This window comes from Strongylocentrotus purpuratus, unplaced genomic scaffold, assembly GCF_000002235.5.
Source record: "Strongylocentrotus purpuratus isolate Spur 01 unplaced genomic scaffold, Spur_5.0 spur5_scaffold_5, whole genome shotgun sequence".
In the NCBI taxonomy this organism is placed as follows: domain Eukaryota; kingdom Metazoa; phylum Echinodermata; class Echinoidea; order Camarodonta; family Strongylocentrotidae; genus Strongylocentrotus; species Strongylocentrotus purpuratus.
Window position 1 is genome coordinate 10,876,330 of NW_022145611.1, and position 26,468 is coordinate 10,902,797.

A 26,468-nucleotide genomic window follows, 5' to 3' on the forward strand; every position below is an offset into this window, starting at 1 on the left:
TTATTCGTAGCAGGTGAATGAAATAATTCGTATCAAGGGCAGGCACTTAAGTTTAAATTTGGTTACATTACGAAAATGGCCTATTACCGATTTGTCTTCACCTCTCTAGACCCATATGTCCTTTCCGCCATTTTCTCGTTATTTGGTTGTGAACGAGACAGGCACACCCCTCGGCTACGTCAATGTAACATGTATGGTATGATCTCTCGCTGAGAAAGAGAAGACGAACAACAAATGGAAGACACAATTAAGGCCACAGTAGATCTCGTATGATTTATATATATCTTATTTTATTTTTTTGCCATTCTTTTCATGTAGACAATCACGAAACATGCACAAAATATAAAGACACGCAAAGTCACAATCAATATCATTACATCAAAAATATGTAAATTATACAACAAGATATTCTTTTCACTGTCAATGGCGTGTGATTATCTATGAACACTGTTTAAAAAAAAATGCAGCACGGATAACATAAAATTCATGCAGAGTTGTCTTCTTCGCATAACATTTAAAAATTCTAGCTAGCACAACTATCACTACCAGACCTGATCACTACTATCGAGACCCTACCCTGGACAACTATCCCACATAAAGACGTCCCCTAGTACAACACTATCCTCCAACAAATCTGCACTGGGATAACTACATATGATATCATAGGCCTAGGCCCAGGCGACTAACCCGTCTCTACCCTCTACAACAACCCGTCCAGGGAAGGGGATGAGGGGGGGGGGGGTTGTCCAGGAGACTTGTGACCGGTGGAGTGTTTTGAGGTTAGTTTTCTAGACAGCTATCTGGAAAAAGTTATCCAGGTATGTAAAGAAGAAAAAAGCTTCATTTAAAGTCATTAAAGCAACTTTCATAAACACGCCCTCTTCCATATTGATCAGCAAAAAAGGGAGTTTTATTTCACTCTTTGACTAAACCAAGAAAGAGCCTAAAGAGGTGAGGTTTATTTAACACCATAAATAAACAAAACATACATAGATAATCTAAGAATACAAAAAGCATGCCAATTAAATTAAAAACTAATTATCTCACTTCATTACATAGTTACATGTAACTGTGAATATCAAAGTCTATCAATCAGATAAAATGAATTTTTTTTGTCATGCACCCTGACGTAGGAAAAATATACATGGACATGAACTTTTTCAAAATGTTATACCCAGTGAATTTATATTTTGTTGATGAAAACGTAAGCCTACTAGGCAAAAATTGCATTCAATAGACATTTACCAAGTTATGAAAATACTTTTGTTCATCATGTACATTCATCAATACACTGTAAGTCTTTAAACAAAACAAAAAAGTCTCATTTTACAATTAATGGATTCGAAAAAGACCGACAACATAAAAAGTTGGTCATGTCCCAACCAAGATTTGAACGTTTTTTTTTTTTTTTTTTAAATAATCCATGATGATAAGCAGACGACAATGTCTTCCATGATAAGGTCAGCACCCCCCCCCCCCAAAAAAAAAAAAATAAGCGGGAGCGACTCGGAGAGATTCGAATATTGATTTCCCATAATCAGATTTCACGTGCTAGTCCAAATATGTATTTTTCAGGTCTGTTGAAGAGAATTATGCATTCAACAGTTTCAATCTTAATTTAAAGTAAACTTAAGGTTATGACTGAATATGAGTGAATGAAACCCCAACATTAATGTGTATCATCTTGTCAATTTCTGCAAGTGTGTTTTGATTCTTACCTTGCCTTTCACGTCAATAAAAGTACATTTAGAAATTAAAATAAAAGTATGCTAGTTTGATTCATCAAAATCAAAGACACTGATTTCATCTATCTTGTCTATAGATTAAAAAAAACGTTTTCTTTAAAAAAAAATCGTAGTTTTGACAAAAAATGATGTGGAAAATTTAGAAATTGTGAGGAATTCATAATTCATACAATGTCTGGCATATCAAGGAAACAGTCCTATGATGCTCACATCATAAACAAACATAAAAATGTCATGAAAAAATATACCAAATACAAATAATGTTGTATTTGGTGGTCCTTTTAAATTCTGCATAAGAAATGACAGATACATATCAAAACAGTCTAAACTAAACTGTTAACAAAATCCATAATAACGTTTTGCAATTTATCATATAAATGTTATATAAAAGTAACAGAGTTTCACAACTTTCTTACGGATTTCAAATACTTGAATATAATATCTGCACACAGAAAACTAGGAGGGAAATGTTGGAGGTCACTAACCCCACCTGAACACACAAAGTTCAAACACCAGCTATTTAACACAAATAATAAAGAATTCAGTAACTGAAGGTATGCATACAGTATGTCCAATACCCTACTATTTGCAAAACAACACCAAACAACTCAAGCCAGACGGGCATTAAAATGGAAGAAACGAATAGAAGAGTGCGATTTGACATCAAGGCCATTTTCGTTGACTAAGAAATACACTAGCTAATGCTTTCTCATTCCAAATTGCAGCATATATATCAATTTCGTATGATATTTTCAACACAAACAAAATATTCAACAATAATGTGACTACATGTATTACGAACAAAATTCAAAATACTTTCTATACACTGCCAATTTGAATACTAGTAAAATCAATTATTACATTCATCGATTGCCAGATTAAATCAAGAAAATTGCATGCACCATACGATTAAAAAAATATATATACAAAGATGATCCACCGGAAACCAGAGATAAAACAATCTACTTTTATTCTGGCATTTTGATGGAACAAATATACACCAAAACATCAAAAATACAGTTATCAAAATATGAATAGAGTAAGCCTGCTTACATTTTTGAATAAGACCTGCTGACAGGTCAAAGATGATAACTATGTGCAAAAAAGTGAGTTCTCAATCCTATTTCTCAACAGCATTTCTCTTTTCTTAAAACATGCAAACATGTTACTCAGCCTTAGTCCACATGCATACGGTCTCTTAATCAAAGAGCGCCATCACTTTCATTACGCCCCTGCGTATGAAAATTGAATTGTCAATAATTATGACCGTCGGAGAGGAGGAGGACTTTCCAATTGATTTAGTCCAATGGGTCCTTTGCAAACAATTCGGTAGGTCAGTGGTTTGAACGTCTACTAGAGTGAGAAAATTAAAACCTTGAGAACATTTGGTATCGTGGGCCTCTAGTCTTATGTGATTTCCGGTCAACAGAACTTGGCCCCAAGTATGTTTCTGAAGATAAATTAATTTGTGATCTTTTGCTCTTTTTGTTTCACATGGGAATTCAATAAATTCTTGATGCTGTGGTCGGAAACAGTGACGTAATCAAGGGTCTGTCGACATGCACATAACCTTAAACAGGAGGTTGTGGTCAGTTCCTGGACGAATAGTTGAGCATATACTAAACAAGGGCATTTTCTCCGTTTCCATGGAAGTTGAATGACAGTATCCGGCCCTGTCACAACCTCTGGACGTTTCAAGGATGTCTTTGAAGGTGAATCCATTTGTGATTTACTATACATTGCACTTCAGAATCGTTATAGACACAAAATTACTGTACATTTGAAGATAAAAACTTACAAGCAAATAAATATGTGCACTATTTACAACAATCCTTTTTACATCAAGGGTACCGACGTGCCGATCATTTTCAACAGTTCGTTAAAGACAGAAAAGTAGATGACAAAGTTTTAAAGAACTGTTTCATGGTCCGTGGAACAAGGGATCAAATGCAGCTCAAGCGGCTTCTGTGTACCTTCCTTTTCGGTAGGCGTAGTGTTGTTCGATTGTATACCACTATCTGCCCGACTGTTCTTACGGAAGGCATCTTCACTGTCCGCCGCGTGGTTGTAATCCTGGTGCGGCGTGAGGGTCAGGCCGCAGTTGTTGCGATTCCTCTCGGCAGCTTCCGTAGGGTGCACATCTTCATCGTCACTATGGTAACTCTGAACCACCTGAGGTAAAAGGTAATGTTTTTCTTTGTAACTCTCTTCATTCGTGTTCCTCGTATCGCGCTGGTAGAATGAGACAGTGGGCTCGTACTGACCATCGTAGTTGTCATTCTGGTCGACTTCTTCAGGCACGGTTTCCAAGCCTTCAATGGAGACCTCGAATGTGACACTGACCCGTTTGACAAACGACTGATGCTTCTCTGCTGCTGTCGACTGGTGGTTATTTGACTGGCGGTCATTTGACTCGCGGTCATTCGACTGATGGCGCTGAGCGTCTTCATCCCTCGACCGCTCTTCGCGAAAGGGAACCATTGGAATCGCATTTGAATTTGCTTTCATTGAGTGCTGAGGACTCCCGTTGGAATTCGAGATAAAATCCTTTTCATAGGCCACCGACGATTGGTTATCGCTGGTAATGCCTGTGAGCACTGAACCAGACGAGTCTCGATGGTATTGCTTGACCCTATTGTCATGTGCAGTAGAGTTAATTTGTGAAACTGAGCGCTGAGCGCTCGACGCCGTTGGATGGTATTTCATCGCCTGCTTCTCGCACATTCCATGTTTATAGAGCAGAAGATACAGATCACGTCGGAATGCTTTTGTGAAGATAGCATATAGAAATGGATTTGCACAAGAGTTTATAGGATAGAAAAGCACTATAAAGATTTTCGATTGGTTTGTGGTAAGTAGGTGGTGTCCGAAGGCACCTGAGAGACCAAAAAGTGCCATGGGAGCCCAACAAGCGAAGTCTGTGAAGACTAAGACAGCCATACGTTTGGCTACTTTAGAGTCCTTGCGCTGCATGACAGTATGGGGATTCCTTACCGTCAGATACATCTTGACGTAGCATGCGCAAATAACAGCAAAAGCAATAGTGTTCACGAAAAGAATGACAACCACATATGCAATAGTAACGGTGTCTTTCCTGTTCTCAATGTAGAATGGCAAACACATGCTTGTAATGCCATAGTTTCCAACCTTGAACAAAGGCAAGACAGCTATCAGTATTGAGAAGATCCATCCGACTATCATAATTCGACCCGCTAAACGGAGTCGTATGCGTTTGTTGAGATCAATCGCGTAGATGATGGTGTACCATCGTTCAATAGTGATGACCGTGAGAGAAAAGACGGAAAGTTCGCTCGATAGCATAGATATAAACCCTGCCACACTGCACCCAGCTCCGTACTGCCACTGAATTGAATAATTGAAGTATTCCCCCGCGGTGTGGACATCCACTGAAGCTACTATTAGGAGGTACAATCCCATGCACAAATCGGCAAGCGATAGGTTACACATGAGGAACTTTGGGACGGTCATCTTGTGACGTTGCGAGGCAAGTACCACAAGAACAATGAAGTTTCCGACGAGTGCTGTGCCTGAGACAAACCACACCATGACCCGAAGGAACACATAGCCCATGACATCCGTACAGGGATGGAAGGCATTAGGCTGAGGAGTGCACTGCACGTCCGAGTAATCCGTTGTTACAAGATCACCATCGCATTTGCTACCGTTATGGTTGTAGGATACGTTCGGGTTGATGACTACCGGATTGAAGCCGCCCTCCTCTTCCGCACCCGGTGGTTTCTGTCCCGGTATACTCTCCTCGATGATTGAGCCATTGAGCTCTCTCGGATCGAAGGCAGAATTCGGCAGGCTCTCCTTCTGCATGTTCGTGCCCTGAAACTGTCCAAAGAGTGACTGGCCATAATCATCGATGTCCGAGCCACGTTGGATGGTGGTGTCGGTCCCCGAGAGGACAAATGCTCCATCCCCGAAGCCGATGACTTCAATTCCACGAGATGTGATTGTTGGCATGGTGGTCGAAGGGCACGACGTCGTTCTAATCTTCGTGGTTACGTTCTGTTTGTTCACATTGCCATAGTTCTCTTTGGTCTGGTAGTTGAACGCACAGCAGTGACTGAAGTAGTTTAATTTGGCGACGCGAATACGCTCAAAGCGGAAGATTGGAGGGAAGACTGCAAGTTTGTCTGTTCCTTCGATATTCAGCTCGATTAGATACTTCAGGCCCGTTGTAGGCAGGTAACTAATGTCCGTATTCTCCAGTGACCTGAGAACAAAATACATTGAAAAGACTTCCATCACCTCAATGAATAGTAAGACTTTCTGACTATAATATTCTTAAAGACGTCAAGTTGTATGTCAAATAACTTTTATTTGTACACCTTGTAAGATAACATGACGATTAAACAGGTCTCAATGGATTATTATTAAGTACAATTTCCCATTGTCAAATATTTTCGATTTCAAATAACCTACAATTTGGTTAACCATATCAATTAACCGATCTTAAATAAGCTACATGATATCATTACGACTGCACAGAATGATAATCATTCCAATGTATCACCGCCTATCGGGCAAAACTGATAACAAATATAAAAAACATTAATAAACCAAGTATAATAATTTAATTAAAGAAATGTACTTTTCTACTTACAGGTTTTCGGGTCCTTCAAATTCAGCAAACGCCTTTTCCTCCAGTACAGAGATAGGATTGTACGCCAAAGACCTAATAGAGGCATGAAGAAATGAAATGGTATTTAGGGTAATAAATACAAACGGTGGCAAAAAATTGTTTCAGTAGCAGAGATATTCTGTTTTTTTACCCTGATTCAATACTTAACTTCAGGGGTTGTTGTTATCTTTTATCTAACTAATCTTTTTCCAGAAGGACAATTCAAACAAAATGTTTTGCGAGCTAAATGTTTTTTTTTTATAGTATAATAGTATAACGTGGTCGCAAATACTTTCAAAACATCAACGAACGTGATTCATATAGGCAGTATAATTTGGGTATTGAATTAAAAATTGCGCTTGAGGTGATTTCTTGAATGTTTTTGAGCCAATATTTTAGAGCGTGATAGGCAATTCAGTTATATACTTACAGACTCTCTATCGTTGATCCACGAAATGCATAGTCAGGAACAGTTTCAATGTTGTTCCTCTCCAGATTTCTGCATGGAAACAAAATAAAATATTTAGGTAAATCAGTATATGTTACTACAAGGTCTTGACCTTCCTGACCTTACGACCTCATCTAGCCTTCATGGTCAGTGCCATGATCCTATAATACAATTCTTCATCAGCATGATCAGGAACTGCTTCAGTGGTGAAAAGAAAAGCATTTTCTCCTTTACCCGGGGTAGCCATATCAGTATTTATATTGATGCAGGCAATATTTTCACCCCTGCATCGCCAGGTATCCATTTAACAAAGTCTGATGGCTATGTGATCTGCTTGTAAACCGATTTGGGAGTTGACCCACTCCTCCTCCCCTTTACAGAATTCTGGAGCCGCCTGTGTAAAGTGATGCAAAATGTGCCCGATTTTTTGTGTGAGTGCTTACAACCAGACAATAATCGCCGATTAACATATCTATTCAAAAAGTGGATCTGATATTTTCCCCTTCAAATCACAACATCCATTAGAAGAAGCGGGTGACATTAAGACGGCGGGAGAAAATAGCAGGTGGGTGTTGAGAAGCAGTTATTTTCAACGAATGTCAATACAGGCCGCACTGGATTTGAGTGACTGCTGGTGAGAGTTATGAAGAGGAAACACTGAACGTTGTCTAGTGTTTCAGAGAGGAGGTCCCGACGGACGTGAATCAGCGTATATATATTGGATACCCCTAGAGGGATGCAATAAAAGCATATGTCTAAAGGGAATCAAGAATCGTTGAATGTCGCCCCGAATGTTCTCAAGTGACTCCCAGCGTTTTATGGAAATGTGTTCTATTTGGTGTTTATCGACCCCCTCCCCTGGCGTTATGATATTGCCGTGCCCTGGTGACAGAGTATTTATCATACCTTAAACTTCAAAAGACCAATCTTTCTTTCGGTATTTGTTACGTTTTGAATTTATTTGAAAATTAAGAAAAGAAGAACTTAACATATCAATTCTTCAAAGAGATAATATAAATTTAAATTACACACCGAATAATAGCAACTTCTGAGTAAACTAAGTCTTGTGGTCAGTAAATATTTGACGTTCCCTGCATGTCTTTAAATACAATCATTTCTCTGTTTCACCTATTCAATTCAATTCACTTTGAATATATTTTTGTATTCGTGAAGGAGAGAAGGAGAGGGGGTAATTTTATGTTATCTTTAAGCGATATCAGCATACCTTTGGGGTAGGCTTATTAGTATACTTTTAGTGGACGCCTCTTGACCAAAAACCAGCTATTTCCTAAAGTATGTGAGCATACGAAGCGAGTGAGCAAAAAAGTGGATTCTTTTTAAAGGGAAAGTCCACCCCAAAAATAATTTTGTTTCGATAGAGGCAGAATAATAAGAAAATCAGGTGAGTGAAAGTTTGAGCAAATTCTGAATGAAAATAAGAAAGTTATGAATTATTGAAGTTGTGATCAATCAAATACAAATTGGCAACTCTGTGACTTATTATACGAGCTCTCCTTCATTTGCTTTGTGCATAATATTCCATAAAATCATGTTTTCTTCGTTATTGATGACGGAATATATATTTGTTCCTTGCAGGGGGAGTATAGAAACATATTTGCAATTATTATATTTAGGGTGCATGTATGGTTGAAATTTTTCTTGAGGGAAAATGAAAATTTTAGATTTTTTTAGTACTGAGCAAATGGAAGTTGAGCTCGCATGATACGTCATAGAGTTGCCAATTTGTGTTTGATTGATCACAACTTCAAAAATCCTAACTTCCTTATTTTTAATCGGAATTTGCTCTCATTTTTCTACTCCTATTAAAACTAACTTAATTTCAGGGTGGACTTTCCCTTTAAATGTAAAGTGCTATTTCGTCATCAACATACACTAGAAAATTCGCTGCTATCAAGATAACCGGGAACGTAGCTTTTCCGAATCATGAGGTGATGGTTGTCTGACAATGTCGGTCTCGCGGGCTTACAGATGTATTCTTAAAGAAGCCCTAAGAGACCAACAATGTCGGTATGGTGAGCTTTAGACATGGTTACTTACAGCTTGTGAATTCGCAGTCCTTTGAATGCTCCAGGTACAAGCGTCCTCAAGTTGTTCCAGGACAAATCTCTGAAAAAATTAAGAGAAAAGTCAAATCATAGTGGTAGATGATCTCGATTACCCTAAGATTGCAGGAAAATAAACAATTCATTAACTGCTCAACTATTACGAAATCTTATTCGTCTCATTTTCCTCCTCTCTCTTTCTCTTTATATAAGTAATTTTTCATATTCTCTTACTCGTGCCTATATAGCTACGATGTATATCTTTCGTTGCTCATCGTAGACGAATGTATTTCAGAAAACTTTTTCTTGTCAGGAGAATACGAAATAAATCGGACCTTTATGTCACATCATTATTTCATAGGAGATGACATTAACATTGTTTTTCTCAATGTATGTTGATCTGAACACCATCTGGAGCAGATGTGGAAGAGAAGTCGACAGAATAATGAGAAGTTGAAGAGAAAGATGTACCCTCTAATTAATCATAGACAAGCACACTAAAAAAAAAGACACATAAGGAATGGAAAGACGTCAAAGAAAGAAAGAAAACAAACGCGTGGATAGCAGGTGAACAAGCACATTAAGGACAAGGAAATAGCTACATGACGGGGACGAAGATAAGGAGGAAAATGGAACATGTCCCAATTCATTTTCATGAATTCGGACATTTTCTTTTTCCACTTGAAATAGATGACATTTACGGGGAAATAGATATTGCCTATTACTGATATATGACTAATTCAATGGCCTTTTTAAAATGAGGGAGACAGAGGGAGCATTGGACTACCTACGAGCTAGAAGATTGGAAGTTGTATATTTCTGGCATTTAGGTTAAATTATATTTATATTCTTGTGACTTTTTGAGTAGTGTTCGCATGGCGTTGTCGCCCTATTAATTAAAATCAAACCCAGTGGCCATTCAGAGTGCATTGAACTATGTAACAACTCTTACTTGTATGTGTAACATCAAATCTCTTGCTATTTCCAAATCTAAAATCAATTTTCATTTTCAGACTCATTTCCCAATACTGCGAGAGCGCGCATAAGTTGATTAAATCTCTACATGCACAGCTGCACACATTTCGCCGGCTATCTTCACGTAATTTACTTTAAAGGAAAAATCTAGAAATCATTTGCTGGCAGAAAACTGTCAACATTAATATTCGAGTATTTTATTAGAAATAACAAGGTAACAAGTCAAGAGAAAAGGTCGTACACTAGAGGAATAGATAGAGCACTGATTATTGTGATGAAAACAGGTGCATTGTCATTTCTAATGACTACATAAACAAATTTGGAAAGGGTTCATTACATTCGTCAGAGCTCGTTGTCTACGGATGCTTATTTACATTTCAATCTGTATCATTTCAACAATGATTGTTAAGCCACTAAGTATGACATCCTGTTCCTTTGCATTCATAGTTCAGTATGAAACACCTCCATGGTCCATGTTACTCATTTTTTGAAGGAGGGTCAGGAATGCTCTTTGGTGACATAGTACATGTAATTTTGTCACAGGTCGACGACAAACGATCTTGCTACTATCTTGTAGCAGATGTATAATCTCTTTTTATTTAGTGTTAATTTTTGCATTTGTTAAATCAAACTGATATTAATGCGGAATTGTGAATGGGGGGGGGGGGGAGAGGAGCTTATGGAGTGCCAATGTCCTAGCTTTCTCAGGCGTATGTTGATGACCGACTAACTTCTTGTCAGATTGGTTGTCTGTAAACATATACCTCCCGGCGTATAGATGTTCACTTGCCTCCATGGCCTGACATTATTCGACTTCGTATCATATTCGTATTTTCATTGTATATTTATCTGCCCGGAGCGGATCCAGAGGACAGGGTGGGCGGGTGCGAGGGAGGGGGAGGGCGTAGGCTACTGGGGCAAGTGCCTCATCTCGGCCAGCATCTGCCTGTAGTTGATATACGCGTGTCGCCCGCCCCCCTCCCACTGACAACCATGCACTTAATTATGACTCTTAAGTGTAATTGCTCCCTTTTTAATATTGCTTATCAAATACTCAAATACTTTGAACACATACTTGATCCCCCACTTCCTGTCAAAAATCCTGTACCCCTCCATTTTCTGGCATTTAAGCAATCACTAGTTCACATTTCTCCTTTTACGCCACAGGTGTACATAAATATAAATAAGAAATTGTGAGCAAAAATCTTTAAGCTTCAGAAGACGCATTATTAAAGCTCCTGATGGGACAGCTGATAGTCCATGATTTGCCTTCAAGGCATTCGCCTTTTTACAGGATTTGAAGAATAAATACGGACTTTAATGAGACAAAGTGAAGTATGACGTTTAAACATTGTCTACGATTTCTGTTTTATCAGGAAATATCCTCCCACTCCATTTAATCGACACGGTTTAAGCACATTTTAAAATGAGGTTTAAAAGTGAAATGAGAATTTGAGCGTGAATCTTTCTTTTACATTCTATTGGAGAAACGGAGAGAAGATATTCTTTTCTTAATTTAGTATATCACCTCTTCTCTCAATTTATATCGTACTCTCTCGATTTAGTATGTCATACTAAATGTTAAATCTTAAGCATCGGGTTTTTCTTTCTCGACATATCCATGGATTGAAATAATGATAAATTCAGTAACAAAATGTAATTACGCGATACTGCAAGAATTGGATGAACATTAGAGTGACATTTCATTTGGTAAGGCATGATCACGATATTTGAATAAAATATATCGAGCTCGTGATTTTTTTCATCTCGTCTTTCAATTTTTAATTATATGCACAGAAACAAGTGCATGCTTAAAAATCAGACGCCAACACGATCCTTCAAAAATCGAAAAATCTTTCCGGTCCGTTGAAGGCATTCTCAGAGCTATCCATTACCAATCCTAAACATAGTATCTAGTATTGGCGCCATAAATTGATACGACAGGAAGTGAGAGAGTGTCATGTTGAAACTGACTAAAGAGAATGCATTTTCATGGTTACTGGTTATTTGAGGAGAGAAATGGACTCCAGAAGATGCTAAATCAATGTTTTTTTTAGTGTTTTCAAGTCAATCGCACTAAATCGCCTTTTCAGGTACCCACTTTTATTTAAAGACGTTAATTAAGCATCCGGGCTATTATGAAAAATCATAAATTTGAAAGCTAAAAATAATTCTGCATCGTCTATAAATCTGGATTTGGTGCGTTTTTCGATTTGAACTGAGATCTTGAGGCAATACGTTTCCATTCACATCCAAACTTGTAAATACTTAATGATTAAGGATCCGAATCGTCAAAGAATTAATAAAATCTAAATTTGAGTGGATGTCAAGCTTCCTTGGCAACGGAAAGCAAAATCGGTTCAGAATCGTAGTGACGTCAGACCAATAGTACGGTTTTCTACAATTATTTGAAGCCGATTTGGCTTTTATTCTGACAAGCCGGCTTATATGCTATACAATTCCAGCTGTTAGTATTCTCATCAGTAACCTTAATCAAGAAGTTGATGTTTGTTTAGATTTCCATGTCTAGCGAATTGTCATTTATTCGACAATTATTGAATCGAAGGAGGATCGTATAGTGTGCGGTGGGCTTAATGTAATAACAATTGTTGATGCAGTTTCTCGAGAAAGAAAGAGCTTAATTCGGTTCCGCGAGGCGTTCAGTCTAATGAAGAGGAAGAAGGGAAAAAGCCATGTTTTCACCAAATCATAACATTGTCCATGTTTGCTTAGTGTTACTAATGGAAGGTGAATAAATAAGTAGCTTCGAAATAATCGAAACTGATTTTTCGCGCCTTTTAGAAGAGAATTAAACATTATTACTCACTCCAAAGCAATACAGTTTGCCAGGCATCAACAAGTTAACATTGAAGCAGACACTTCAAATACTTTTTTTTATAATTCTAGTGGGGTTTGTAAGGTTTATGTTTGAAGCCTTTCACCCTTTCAAGATTGTTATAAGAGATTCTGAAAGCCTTTAAATTTGTCTATGTTTGTGGAAAATCTATTCCAAATAAGATAAAGAGTGAATAAATGACAGGGCATCAAAATAAATCAGTCCAGGGGGGGGGGGGGTATCCTTGAAGGTTTTGTCTCCATCCTGTTATTCAATTTTAGGTACGCTACTGCATGGTCATGCAACTCAATCAACCTTGAGGTTTTTTTAAAGTTTTTTTTTAAAGCCTACAGGCGAAAATGTCAGTGAAAATGATCGGCGAAATTTAGAACAAATTTGAAATACCAACGAGAAATTCAATGAATTTGCCGATTGTATGAATTTTGTCGATACATTGTATTACTAATAGAAATATCAATTTTGTAAATTGTTTTGTAACAGCGGATATCGGCGAAATTTAGAACAAAATTGAAATACCAACGAGGAATTCAATAAATTTGCCGATTGTATGAATTTTCGATACATTATATTACTAATGGGAATATCAATTTGGTAAATTGTGGTGTAACAGCAGATATCTAGGACTGTATAAAATTTCAACTGTATAGGCCTACAATAAATGGAAGAATTTTCCCCAGTCAACGACCAATATACTTCATTGAATAAGGAATCTCACTTTTCACACAGTCGTGTGTCCAATTTCTTAAACATTAATAAAACCATTTCTCTGAGTATTCTGTTTTTTTGTAAATACTTCAACTGATGACAAAGGCTTGATTACTCTTTCACGATCTGCAGGAGAAAAATAACAGTCGTAAAAGCTTTCGAAAAATCAACCTAAGGCAATTTCAACTGCCTTCTCAATCACATTTTGAAGTTTTCCTGCATTACAATGATGGTTTGATGGTTTCTTTTACCTGACTGCTAAGAAGCATGGGTATGCTAGTAAGTAAGCAATCTGGGGACTGACGGCTTTAAGTCTTCTCCGAGGGGACTAGGTAACGAGGATTAATGACTTCCCGTAGGGCACCGGCAAATACAATTGGTTCGAACCCGGGTCCACAAACAAGACCACTGCTCTTTCACTGGGCCATCTCCCCTCTTAATCCTACATTACCCGACATGATTTCTGTGAAATCTAAATGAGGTATTGAAATTGTCTGTGTGTTGTTTTCTTGAATGTCTATGCGATCAAGGTTATCCAAGTTTAATCTCTATAAGGCCACATGCACACTACTGTTATAGTGCTTTGTACACGCGAGCGCGCTATCGATTGGCTGCTTAATTCACGCAAGCGAGTCACAGCTTAGTTGCTTTATGCATGCATGCTCGCATTTGTAATAGCAGTCATTGTTCATGCTCATTGTACTTGAGAGTACTTCGCACCGGTTAATGATGGCACCATCAGATTATCTCAAAATAAACTCGGCACAGGGGGGATATGTGGTTTGGCACAATGGGGATTAGCCCTGTGGCACTGGACTGTATTCATTATGGGAGGATGTATATATACTTACACTTTAAGAAGAACTTGTGATTCATCCACAGTCCAGGAGATCAAATTTGGGACAGCATCCAGGTTGCATCGTGTAATTTGTCTGAAGTCGCAAGAAGAAACAAAATAACGATTTTTAAAAGATGATTGGTTCTACAAATTCTAGGACTACTTGTAGCATTGAAGAGAAATATACTTAAGTTTGTTTTGTCCGAGTATTAAGTTCAGCTTTGTGTTCTTTTTTGTAGTTTACTCAAGATGGAAAGCTCCAGGATGTTTTTTCATCAATAGGATATCAGGAGATTCTATGATGGGTAGGCTCATAATGAAAAAGTTGGTTTAATTGAAGCAGAACAACTTAAGTACATATAACACTGGAGCTATCTCAAGCTGTCTAAACATTTGAAGAAAAAAAACACTCTTAATTTGGTATGAAAGCGAGGATAGATTGCAGTATATACTGGCGGTTTTATTTATTTATTTATTTTTCATTTCTTCATTTATATATATATATATATATATATATATATTTTTTTTTTTCTTTTTCTTTATTTCTTAATTTTTTTGAGGGGGGGGGGGGGTCGTGCCCCCATTAAACCATATTTATAATTTCGTAAGTACAATACATACACTAATTCGCCTGTCAGCGATCTTTCGGCGACCCCCCCCCCCCCCGCCCCTCCGCCACTTACGGAATCTCTGATCTAAAATACATTACATCACATTACATTACACTACAAATAAATTAATAAATTAAGTAATTAATACCCTCCTTTCAAGATTCTGACATATTTTTCATCCACAAAAATCTTTCTCAGGATAGTAAAAGTTAGTTTAAAACACTTCCCACGACAAGTGTAATAAACATGACTTATATTAATCTTAGTTAATATGTCTTTTTGTGAGTGGGTGAACACCTAGGTCGGTTTAAGGACAATTTTGTGAAAACTAAGAAGCTGTTGATTTCCAGGGGCAAACACTAGCAGGAGCTTTTAATAGGTCAATTCACAATTTGGTAAATTCTTTTGGGAAAAAGAATCTCACTCTAATGTAATTATATTACTTTTCCCCCACGAACAACTACAATAACTAATCTTATCAAATTACGCAAGGAGAGGGGTTTTTGCTATCGGAGCTATCTCATACTATCCCAAAGAGACAACCAGGAAGTATATAATACGATCTTGTCCGCGATAAAAAATGGACCAATGATTTAAAAGAGCTTGCAGGATGGAAATAGCCAAGGATTTCATACTGAGAAAACAAATTAGGTTAATTGAACGAAATCCATTTTTGGAATATTTGGTTGCAACATAAATCTAGGGGGAAATTCAGAAAAATTGGTTTTTAGAGCGATGAAGAGGAGAAAGTTACATATAAGCAACACATGTTGTTTATTCTAAAATAAGACTGCACTGCCCCCGCTCTTAAATTTGGCGCATAACAAACTTATATTTTGTTCTTTTTTTTAAACATAACGGTCAATACTTTTTTTATTTTGGTATAATGAAGTAATGTTATCCGAAACTCCTCCCCTCCTGATCTCCAATACAATGAGAAATAACTGACAATATACATGTACTTACAGTTGGGTGAGACGTGGCAATTCTCCGAAAATGTTGGGTAACGGCATCTGAAGCGGAAGATTTTCTAATTCTCTAGGGAGAGAAAAAACGACAAGGAAAAATAATTACATCAAAATTACACGAGAAAAGAGAGGTGAACGATTGCGTACGAGGAAATAGAAAGAAAGAGAGAGAGAGAGAGAGAAAGAGGGAGAGAGAGTGTGTGAGAGAGAGAGAGAGAGAATGAGAGAGAGAGAGAGAGAGAGAGAGAGAGAGAGAGAGAGAAACTGCGTAGATGTGTAGGATGATGAGATCTAGAAAAAAAAGGCAGATGATAAAACGTGAGACAGGGACAGAACTATAACGAATGAATGAAAGAGAAAAAAGAGAGAGAGAGAGAGAGAGAGAGAGAGAGAGAGAAAAGAGAAAGAGAGAGAGAGAGAGAGAGAGAGAGAACGAAACCAGATCTCATCTATATCATTAAACCTGAACGAACAACACTTACATCAAGATGAGTTGACTTTTGGAAAATGCCCCTTCCTCGATGACCGTCAGTTTCTCACTGTTTCTAATGGATCTGTATAGAATATAATTCATTAAAAATAAAATGCGGAATTGAAGGTAAAGCCATTCCATACAATTTCACAAGGAAGAAAAGTAAGCTCATGAATTTCATTTTATGAACGAAAGAATATCAAAATTTACACAAGAAAGATCTTAACTCGCTTGGTTTATCATTTACGACATGGGTTATCAACGTTAGACATGTTTATTACTTGTATGCATATGCCCACTTTTTGAACAAACGTTTGCCTTGATAACTGTAAAACTGGTTGCGGTTTGTCAGACAAAGTTGATTCCTTTCTATTAATATGAAGCTGTGGTGCATAGCCGATTAATTGAATAAATAGTAACTACGATTTCTGGAGAACATGAATTTGAAATACATCAGTAAACAGGGCAGTGTTTCACGAAACAGCGTTTTCACTGTGAGGAGTTGTCATTATGCAGTTGTCCTAGGGGCAGTTGTCTGGACGACAATTGTCGTAGAAGGTTGCTGTCCTAGGATAGGGGCAGTTGTCTGGACGACAATTGTCTTAGAGGGTTGCTGTCCTAGGATAGGGGCAGTTGTCTGGACGCCAATTGTCGTAGAGGGTTGCTGTCTTAGGATAGGGGCAGTTGTCTGGACGACAATTGTCGCAGAGGGTTGCTGTCCTAGGATGATAACAATTCAAGGGGATCCATCCTGATATGATCATACGGCAGATTGAGTCATTCGGGTTTGAACGCCACAGGTTTTCGACGTGATAGAGAGCGCATGCATACAAAAATAGTTGTTTGAGAGCTCAACATTTGTGTTATTTTACATTACTAACACTAATATTAAAACTCATCGGAAATTATGGACCGAATAGAATAACAATTGGAAGAGTGGTGACTCTATCTCTTACTATACATTCAACTTTTATTCAGTCCACATTGTTCTGTTTTCTTTATCCAAGTTTACTGAATTTATTACTGAAAAAATCGATTCTCCGAAGCGTATACAACCTGGGAAATTGACGTTCCTATTTGAGCGTGTTTAGAGACGAAATCCCTTTTCCTCTTTTTTTCTCCGGCATGAAAAGAAGGAGCTATCGATTTCAAAATGTAACACATCTGTTCGTGCGACACTCAGGTATTTCATATTGGTGATACGAACAAAAAGAAAATAGTCATTTTCATTTGACAGCGCTTTTTTCAAGTCAATATTTGATATTGCTTAAATGAATTAGAATTTAAAAGAAACATGATCGCAGAGACTATCAAAAATCAACCTCAGGCGATTTCAATATAGCCTTGTAAATCATCTGTTGATATGTGCGAAAATTAGAATAAGATATTATTTCATCCGGATGTTCTTTCTATTGGATACGCAACAGGATATTGAATTTACCCTCGAGTTGATTTCTCAAATATCTTTGCGATTGGCTTTTAGAGTAAATTTCTTTATCTTGTACTCACATTGTTTTCAGCACAGGAAAATACAGGAAATCCGTCTTCAGGATGACTTCAATGTCTGTATAATCGATGTACCTGAAAGATACAACAGAATAGGGTAAGGTCAGTAAGGACGGAAAATGATAAAGTATTATGACTACTTCAATGAATTATCGAGATAATTACGAATTTTTATCTTAAAATCATGATAATGAACATATAGTAAACAACAGTACGGTCTTTGTAATAATCAGTGTAGTTCTAAAATAGTGTAACGAAAATACAAGATAATTGTGAAAGAAAAGGTAAAAAGGAGAGGACAAAAACCAAGGAGAGTGAGGAGAACAAAAACAGGAAGATGCGAGTGAAAAATTTAAATACTGACTAAATGTAGAAGTGATACGCCCAAAAGATAAAAACAAATGTATAGAAAATGTAATCATTAAATGCTAACACGAGCCAGTGACGTTGTGTTGGCCCAGCCATTCGAGAGGACAAGGCTATAAAGAAGTCGGACGTGGGGGGGGGGGGGGGGGGGGGGAGGAGTCGTATCACATTTTCACAACGTCTTTCCCTTCTCTCTTCTTTCTATCCCTATCTCTCTCCCTCTCTCTGTATCCCTCTCTTTCTTTGGGGGGGGGGGGGGTGGGGTTGTCGTGTTCTTCCTGTTGCTACTCCACTGACAACAGCGCTGTTATTTTGCTTGCGAATGACGATTAGTACATGTATATTACGAAATAGTGACGCACAAACACAAATACAGAAACAGAAAAATAGTGATTCAACAGATGGATTGAAAAGGATTCGTGGACAAAAGCAGCATCACAAAAACATATATTATCATTGCCAAAAGCAAGGTAGGTATAACAGAAAAAGTACTGAGGAGCAATTTATAATAGAAAAAAGGAACATATTTCATAAGAATATTATACAAACTTAAAATATGTTTAGGAAATCACAGTGCATAAGGAAATTAGAGTAGAGCTTGTTTATGACAGAATGACAACAACAACAAAACCACTCCATTAGTAGTAATTATTGATGCGTCATTTTTCAAATCGAATATGGTTTAAACGTAAAGTTTTCTCAACGATTGTATACTTAACACGTTCTGTTTAATTGTGTTTATTTATCTTGGTGTAAACAAAATATAAGGATAATATAAGTATATTTTGGAAGGACGAAACAAAAGAAATGGCATTCTTGAGTTCATAACTTTCTTCGTGTTTTCTCATAAAACAACAAACTATAGTATATCCTACACAGAAGAGAAAGAGAGCAATAAAAAAACTACAGAGGATTACAGAAAGGAAGATATGAACGACTAAGAATCAATGGAGACAGGCTCTATCTCTATTGTGTATTCGTCGCTTTGGTGTTATAGTATTTTCCTTATAGCTTTAGGATTTCCATGGTGAGTTTCTCTCAATTTCCTTTCCTATGTTAGCGCCTTCCTCCCCTTCTGGTGTAGTCAACGTGGTTAATTGGACGAAAGGATTGCAAACCTATTTCACTTCTAGATATAAAGATAATTTGGAGTATTTGAAAATGTGAACAAATAATCCATGAGCTTTTTTGTTCACTTTATTCTCATGAGGACGAAAGTCATAACAGCAACATCGCATGAAAAGGACACGATTTAATTAAAAACTATACACTAAACATATGACTTGCATTTTTGATTTTCCCCTTATACAATCACCCGTGTTCAGTATTATTCTTCTTGTTCATTTTTTTTTTTTTGGGGGGGGGAATATGATTATGCCGTAGTCAAACGGTTCACTTTTAATGATTAAAAATCACGTAATATACAATTCAATAATTCCCATTCAAAAAACAACCATTCCGGGTTTTTTCTCACAATGCTACTGTGCAGCAAACAACTATTGCATGGGCATGGTGAGGGAAGTCAATTCTTCCTAGATGGATCGACACACACCAGCAAGCGCGAGACATCTTTATCAAAGAGACAAAACATTCTTTAAAACGTCTTTCATTTCTCTGAAGAAAAAAACACTTCAATACTCCTGACTTGCAATACCCCCCCCCCCTCAATTTCAAATGTCAGCTGGTATGCAGTATGACTGAGGAAGGTTCGGAAATCAGAGAGAAACATCCGCGAGGGGGCAATAGAAAACCATCTCTTCAACACAATGGTAGCGAAACATGGATCTCAGTGTTGGCTCGCTCTCGAGCCGGAGATGCTCACCATCTTGCCTTTGGACATCAGCATCCTCATCATCGTCATGTAAAATGAGATTATTCGATGTCGCTTCCGCTGTTGTTCGCAGTCATGGTCGTGAGAGCACCTCGATATGCTTTGGAATTGGAAGAACCCCTTCCAGGTAAAAACGACTTCCCAACTGTCACAACAATTGTCGCCTCGTACCGCACGAGTCGTGTAATTACGCCACCACCGGGCATTCCTTGTCGAAAGCGACGGTTTGTTCTATACAAAAAATGACGAAGAGGGATTGACAGAGAGAGAGAGAGAGAGAGAAAGAGAGAGAGAGAGAGAAGGGGCAATGGACGGAGAAATGAGGATGAAGAGAGATAAAGAGAGTGAGACACATGTTGCAGAAAGGGAGGAAGGGAGAAAGAGACACAGACAGACATAGAGACGGAGAAGTGAGAGACACGCAGAGAAAGAAGAGAAAAGAGATAGAGGGAAAGAGAGAAAGAGAGATAAAGAAATCCAACTCCTGTTCAAGCAGGCGTTCCGATCGGATGTGCGATCAAGTGTTGTAGTTGTCTTATCCGCCGTGACTTACCAATCACAATACCAAGAGTAACTTCTTGACAATACTAAAAGACGGTATATTATAGTCTCCTTACTCAAAGCTACGGCTAATGAAGATTCTTTGCATATACATGTACACTGTCGCTCTTAAAGGTGGAATATTTTTTTTTACACAAATTTATGGAATTATTTTAAAAATGATTTAAAAATAATAGATCTAGATAATAGTATACGTTCTCGGATTTTATTGAACAATAATTTGCCAATGTGTGTTTTGCGTGACTGCTAAAAAGCATGTGTATGCTACTATGCTTATCAACTAGGGGGACATACGCCCTTAAGTCATAAATGACAGTAATGAGGAATAATGCCCCACAAAAGGGCACTAATATAGCACATCGACACGGTTTTGATCCTGGGGCCTCACAGTTACGAGGCCATTGCTTTGTCACTGAACCATGACTGTACGCAGCGGGGGCTAGGGTAGGGGGCACTTTCCATAAATATAAAAAAAGAAAAGAAAATGCAATAAATTGTCAATAATTTATTGCATTTATCCCGGTTCCCAACATAACAAAATCTTCTGTGTGCCAATGCCTTGAGCCATAATGCATGGCCGTCCAGAAGATTTTGTTATGTTGGGGACCGGGGTAAAATGCAATAAATTATTGAAAATTTATTGCATTTTCTTTAAAAAAAAATATTTATGGAAAGTGCCCCCTACCCTAGCCTCCGCTGTGTACAGTCATGGTTCAGTGACAAAGCAATGGCCTCGTAACTGTGCGGCCCCAGGATCAAAACCGTGTCGATTTGCTATATTAGTGCCCTTTTGTGGGGCATTAATCCTCATTACTGTCATTTATGACTTAAGGGCGTATGTCCCCTAGTTGATAAGCATAGTAGCATACACTTGCTTTAGCAGTCACGCAAAACACACATTGGCAAAATATTATTCAATAAAATCTGAGAATGTATACTATTATCTAGATCTATTATTTTTTAATTATTTTTGAAATTATTCCATAAATTGGGGTAAAAAAAAAATATTCCACCTTTATGAGCGACAGTGTATAACCATCTGTAAAGCCAGAAAGACTGTCACCTTACATCCGCCATGAAGTCAAAATAAAGAGCAAATTGCCACCGAGTTTCAAAGCTTTTTAAACGAATCTCATCAATTCATGTAATCAAATTTAAGAATCTTGATTTTGCCCGTTGAAATCAAAAGTCTGAGAGGAGAGTATGTATGCAGATAGGCAGTGGGGGAGGGGGCTAGTACCTTTCCCTTTTTTCTTGAGCCTCTCGATGCCTCTTATGTTCTTCGGCACTAGGTGAGGCAACAATGGCTGTGAGTTATAACTCGGGGGGGGGGGGGGGGAGAAGATATACCCCTAGTACAAGGTCATGCACATCTAGATAATATTTCATAAAATATGAAAAAATAAGTCCATGCAAATAGGAGTTAGTAAAAGACGTAACGTGAGCCTGTCAAAAAAGTGTTCGTAAATGATCATGCAACGCCTGGCTGGAATGCTCCCCAGGGAGTGGAGATTGTGCACACATTGTGTGCGGGTAAGCACTGAATCCAATGACCGGGGTAATAATATATTTGTAAAGCGCTTAGAGACATTTGTATTTAGCGCTATATAAATTAAATTTATTATTATTATTATTATAGGTATTATAAACACAGTCACTTTGCATGGTATTTCTACTTCTACAGTGTAAGTGGGGCCAAATATCTGATTTATTTTTCTTCGGAGTGTTGGGAACATTTTCAGAAAATAGATGTGTACTTATTACGTTTTAACGGTAATGCGTAACGTTCCATCCCTTTTTTCACGAGTAACATACACCATATATAGAAAATTTGAAATGTTGTCCACGGTTTGAGATGATGGTAGAGAAACGTGGAGCTTGTAAACGTGTAATCCGCGCGGAAAGATGACATTGATTACGCCATCCCTGGGCCAAATAATTTCCGCATCTCAAGATCTTAAAGGATCAATTCCAAGGCCGCATGTGACGTCTGCCAATATTAGTAGCATCTGTAGAACAGACTGGAATACAGAATGAAGTCGACCTACATGGTTGGAGTTAAACTTAAAGGTAATAATTAAATTGATTTCGTGGGGGTGTGCTTTAACCCTAAAAAGGCAGGGCTACTTGAGGTCTACATACGGCCAGGGGGGGGGGGGGGGGGTGGCCATTATACCCCCCTTCGACCTCGGCCTAGGAAGGTCCAATTAATGTGAAAATTAGCATTGTGATAAATTGAAGTATATTGCATAAGGTAGTAATGTTTATTTTCTTTTATGTTTATTTATTTATCTTTTCTTAACATTTTTATGACAATATGCATTTTTTTTTTTTTTGGGGGGGGGGGATATACTTACACACGCACATTTGTGAGAATTACATATTTTGATAGACATGCGATGATATTTGTCACCTAACACCCGAACCATAGGTCTGTCCATAACAAATTTGGTATTAAAATGTGCGGGAGACATGAGGGAAAAACTCAATGAAATTTCAGCGCCGAAGGTTCAGGGGTTTTTATGCAGCGGTAAACAAATCGACAGGGGACCATTATGGCCCCCGGCCTTATTAGGGTTGAACTGAACTCTAGGCTTGGGTACTAAATTTGTAAAACAAAGACAAAACATTAGAATTTATAAAATTAGTGTGTATTCTTTTAAACGAAAAGAATATCGATAGATAGGTCTGGATTGCAGAAGTAAAGAGATATGAACAATCTCTTCCCATTTAATAATTCATCGCGAAAATAAGACAAGACTCGGAGATTACCAGAAAAAATATGAAAAACATGACTTTATCCGGCACCGCCTTATTAACGTCATTGGACTATATCAATATATCTTGTTGTTATCGCCTGTGGTGCTGTGTCTCGTAGAAAGAGTGGGACAATGGGAAAAGTAAATGAGATGAAGGAAAAAACGGAGCAGAAGAAAGAAAAGACGAGAGGCAGAGAAAAGAAAGGGGGTAGACAACATAAGAGACAATGATACACAAATAGAGAGAGAGAGAGAGAGAGAGAGAGATAAAGAGAGAGAGAAAGAGAAAGAGAGAGAGAGAGAGAGAGAGAGACAAAGACAGCGAGTTCAGTGTAAGATATGAAACAGAGAAGGGGGAATACCTTCTCTATAGCTTACTTTACACCTCAGAAGCACCCCTATCAGGCCCTATCGGTGACATCTTGCTCGTCTCACTTTACCTCCAGTCTCAATCTCACTCCTGGAGTACCCATCTTGAAAATACCTCATGAATATTCAAACACCTCTCCTCCAAGCCCGATCAACCGTCCACAGGGTTTCTTGTCTTCTTCAAAAACGCCTGTTTTTTTTTTTGGTCGGGGTCGAGAATGGGCTAAGAGGTTTTCTCAAGAAAAGACGAAAAAGACAGTCGAACATAAAGATACACAGCAAACGAAGTGATCCAGGGAGACAGACAGAGACAAATCTTGATAAAACCGATAAAAAACCAACGAACATGGAGGTGAAAAGAAAGAAACAAATAATTGCGGATTGAACTACTCAAAAACAGTTTGACAATTCACAATAGACAAGCCCATTATCATTAAGCGCTATTTAAAAGCTGAATAATATTATTGTTATCATGATCATACATGTGTCAAATGAAGTTGCAAAGAAGAATGCCAATTGTCTTATTTGAAAAGCTAGAATAGAAGAGAACTGGACGTGCAGTTTGACCGATTACAAAAGCCGCAGACGGATACCGCGATGGTTGCCATGGCAAATAGTATCGAGTTGGAGGATATCGGTGCTTTTGGATGACTTTGGTTCGGATCTGTGTCGCCTGCGCCAAAATGTCAAGTGGGCTTTCTTGAGAATCTCGCTACACATGTTTGTTGAAACTTCCCCAAAGGGTTTGATCAACAACTGCATGTACAGTATGTGTTTCCGTCTTCCCCTCTTGCTTATCCATCTTGCTTAATTTTACCACTGCTTTCCTCTCAATTCCCTCTTGCACAAAATCACATTCTCTCTATCAGTTTCAAATATTATCGATCAACTTCAAGTTCAAGTTAATCATGTCTTTCACTCCTTCTTCCTTATCTACCCGAGTATCATCGCCAACGTCTAAACTTTCTTGCGCCCCCTGCATTTCGTACTTTACCCCCCCCCCCCTCTCCTCTCTCTCTCTCTCTCTCCCTCTCTCTCTCTCTCTCTCTCTCTCTCTCCCTCTCTCTCTCTTCCTCTCTGAATTATACTTCTATCTTATTTTGTTTCCTCCACTTTCCTTCTCTTCACTTTTGCATTACTTCATGATCTCTAGAGGAACATCAACAGTACTTCAAGTTTAAATTCATCATCGTCATCACCGCTTCGTCTACTATCTGTCCTCGTTTCTTTCTCCACCCAATATTTTTCTGTTTTGCCTCCCCTCTCTATGTCTCCGTCTATCTCCATCCAAGCACTAATTTCCTCTCTTCTCTATAGCAGAAGATCGAAATATCAGAATATGAAAAAAAGTTATCTATCAAGATCATGATCATCATCTGTATCGCCTTCCTTCTATCCTCTTATCACCTCCCCTCTTAAGCTTCTATTTCTCACGCCTCGTTCTATGTCTCCCTCTTTTTGTTTGTCTGATTCTTATCCGTTTATCTCACTTTTATTCATTCATTGTATTAATCTCTTCTGTGATATCAAAGCATCAGCTATTATATGTGAATTTGCGATCACGTTCAAACTAAAAACCTTCGATATTCTTTCGTTTCATCTCTGTCCTCTTGTGTCAGCGGTGCCTTTCTTTTCAACCACGTCTCTGTCACTCTAAATGTATCTCTTCTCTTTTTATCTCTTTTTCGCTCAATTGACTTTCCCCTTTCTCTATTCAAGTACAGTACATTGAATTTGTTCAGTCATGTCTCATTACTGACACACAATCATTAGTCTCATATATCTCAGTATCAGCTATCATTCTCCAATATCATTCATGTTCTAAGTCCCCCTCTTGTATCTCTTTACCGGCCCCTTTCTTATATCTTCAACTGCCTTCCCTTCTCCCTCTCTTCAAATCATTCTTGCTCTTCATTGCAGCTCTCGATAGTTTTCTAATTTCAGTGCATTTCGGTGTATAGCACAGTCTAACAAGACAGACGACTTAATTAACCCAATAGCTAGACTTGTAATGGAGACGAGTCTTTGCCTCTTGTCGACTGAGAGAAAAAACTAAACTATGTCACCGACAATTTGAAAGTGTGATTCACATCCTTGCAGTTAAAAACAAAATATCAGAAATAACCCAATGTATCTATTTCAAAGAACGATTGAAAAGGAAACAAATGTTGTTGTATGAAAAAATAGTCTAAAACTAAAAATTTGTCCATAAAAAAGGGAATTGAAACTGTATAAAAGCGAACAAAAATAGATATTGTTTTCCTTCGTACTAATTTTCTTTAAAGACACAATGACGAACATAATCGGATATTAATATTTTCCTATTTCGTTGAAAGTTGAGAGAAATTTCGTTCTGGGTTTGTTTTCCATACACTTGTAACATAAATACTTCGGATTGATTTCTATGCCATAGCCCCCCCCCCCCACCCACATACATACTTGACGTAGTTCAGGACTTTGTCTCGCATAACAAATACTGACAATTCGACTTGTTATATGAGCATGACACGTTTGATGTGGCTGCAGCCGATGTCTGACAAAATGTTATACGACGTGACGGAAGAGATCGATCATTACCACCTCTCTTTACAAACAAAAAAGATTTCATGATGACAATTTTGTTTCTAGATCTCACATCGTCAGCGAAGTTTGGTTTCATACAAAAGCTGAAGATGTTTAAATGGTTCACTTTCCTACTGAATAGCGAGGCGAAAGGGGGGCAAACGGAAATCGATTTCGAAGT

The 26,468-nt window shown here is 37.9% G+C and overlaps 1 protein-coding gene across 1 annotated transcript; it reads right to left on the reverse strand.

The window, feature by feature from the left end:
* Positions 1–820: 820 nt before the first annotated feature.
* LOC115929506 (thyrotropin receptor-like) lies at positions 821–23,829 on the reverse strand. The gene is made up of 9 exons (XM_030998567.1): positions 23,792–23,829; positions 17,843–17,914; positions 16,344–16,415; positions 15,860–15,931; positions 14,296–14,376; positions 8,903–8,971; positions 6,827–6,895; positions 6,379–6,450; positions 821–5,988 (listed from the first exon to the last, which is right to left on the reverse strand). The coding sequence occupies exons 1-9, from the start codon at positions 23,827–23,829 to the stop codon at positions 3,654–3,656; spliced, it is 2,880 nt and encodes a 959-aa protein (XP_030854427.1). The 3' UTR covers positions 821–3,653.
* Between the last annotated feature and the right edge of the window lie 2,639 nt (positions 23,830–26,468).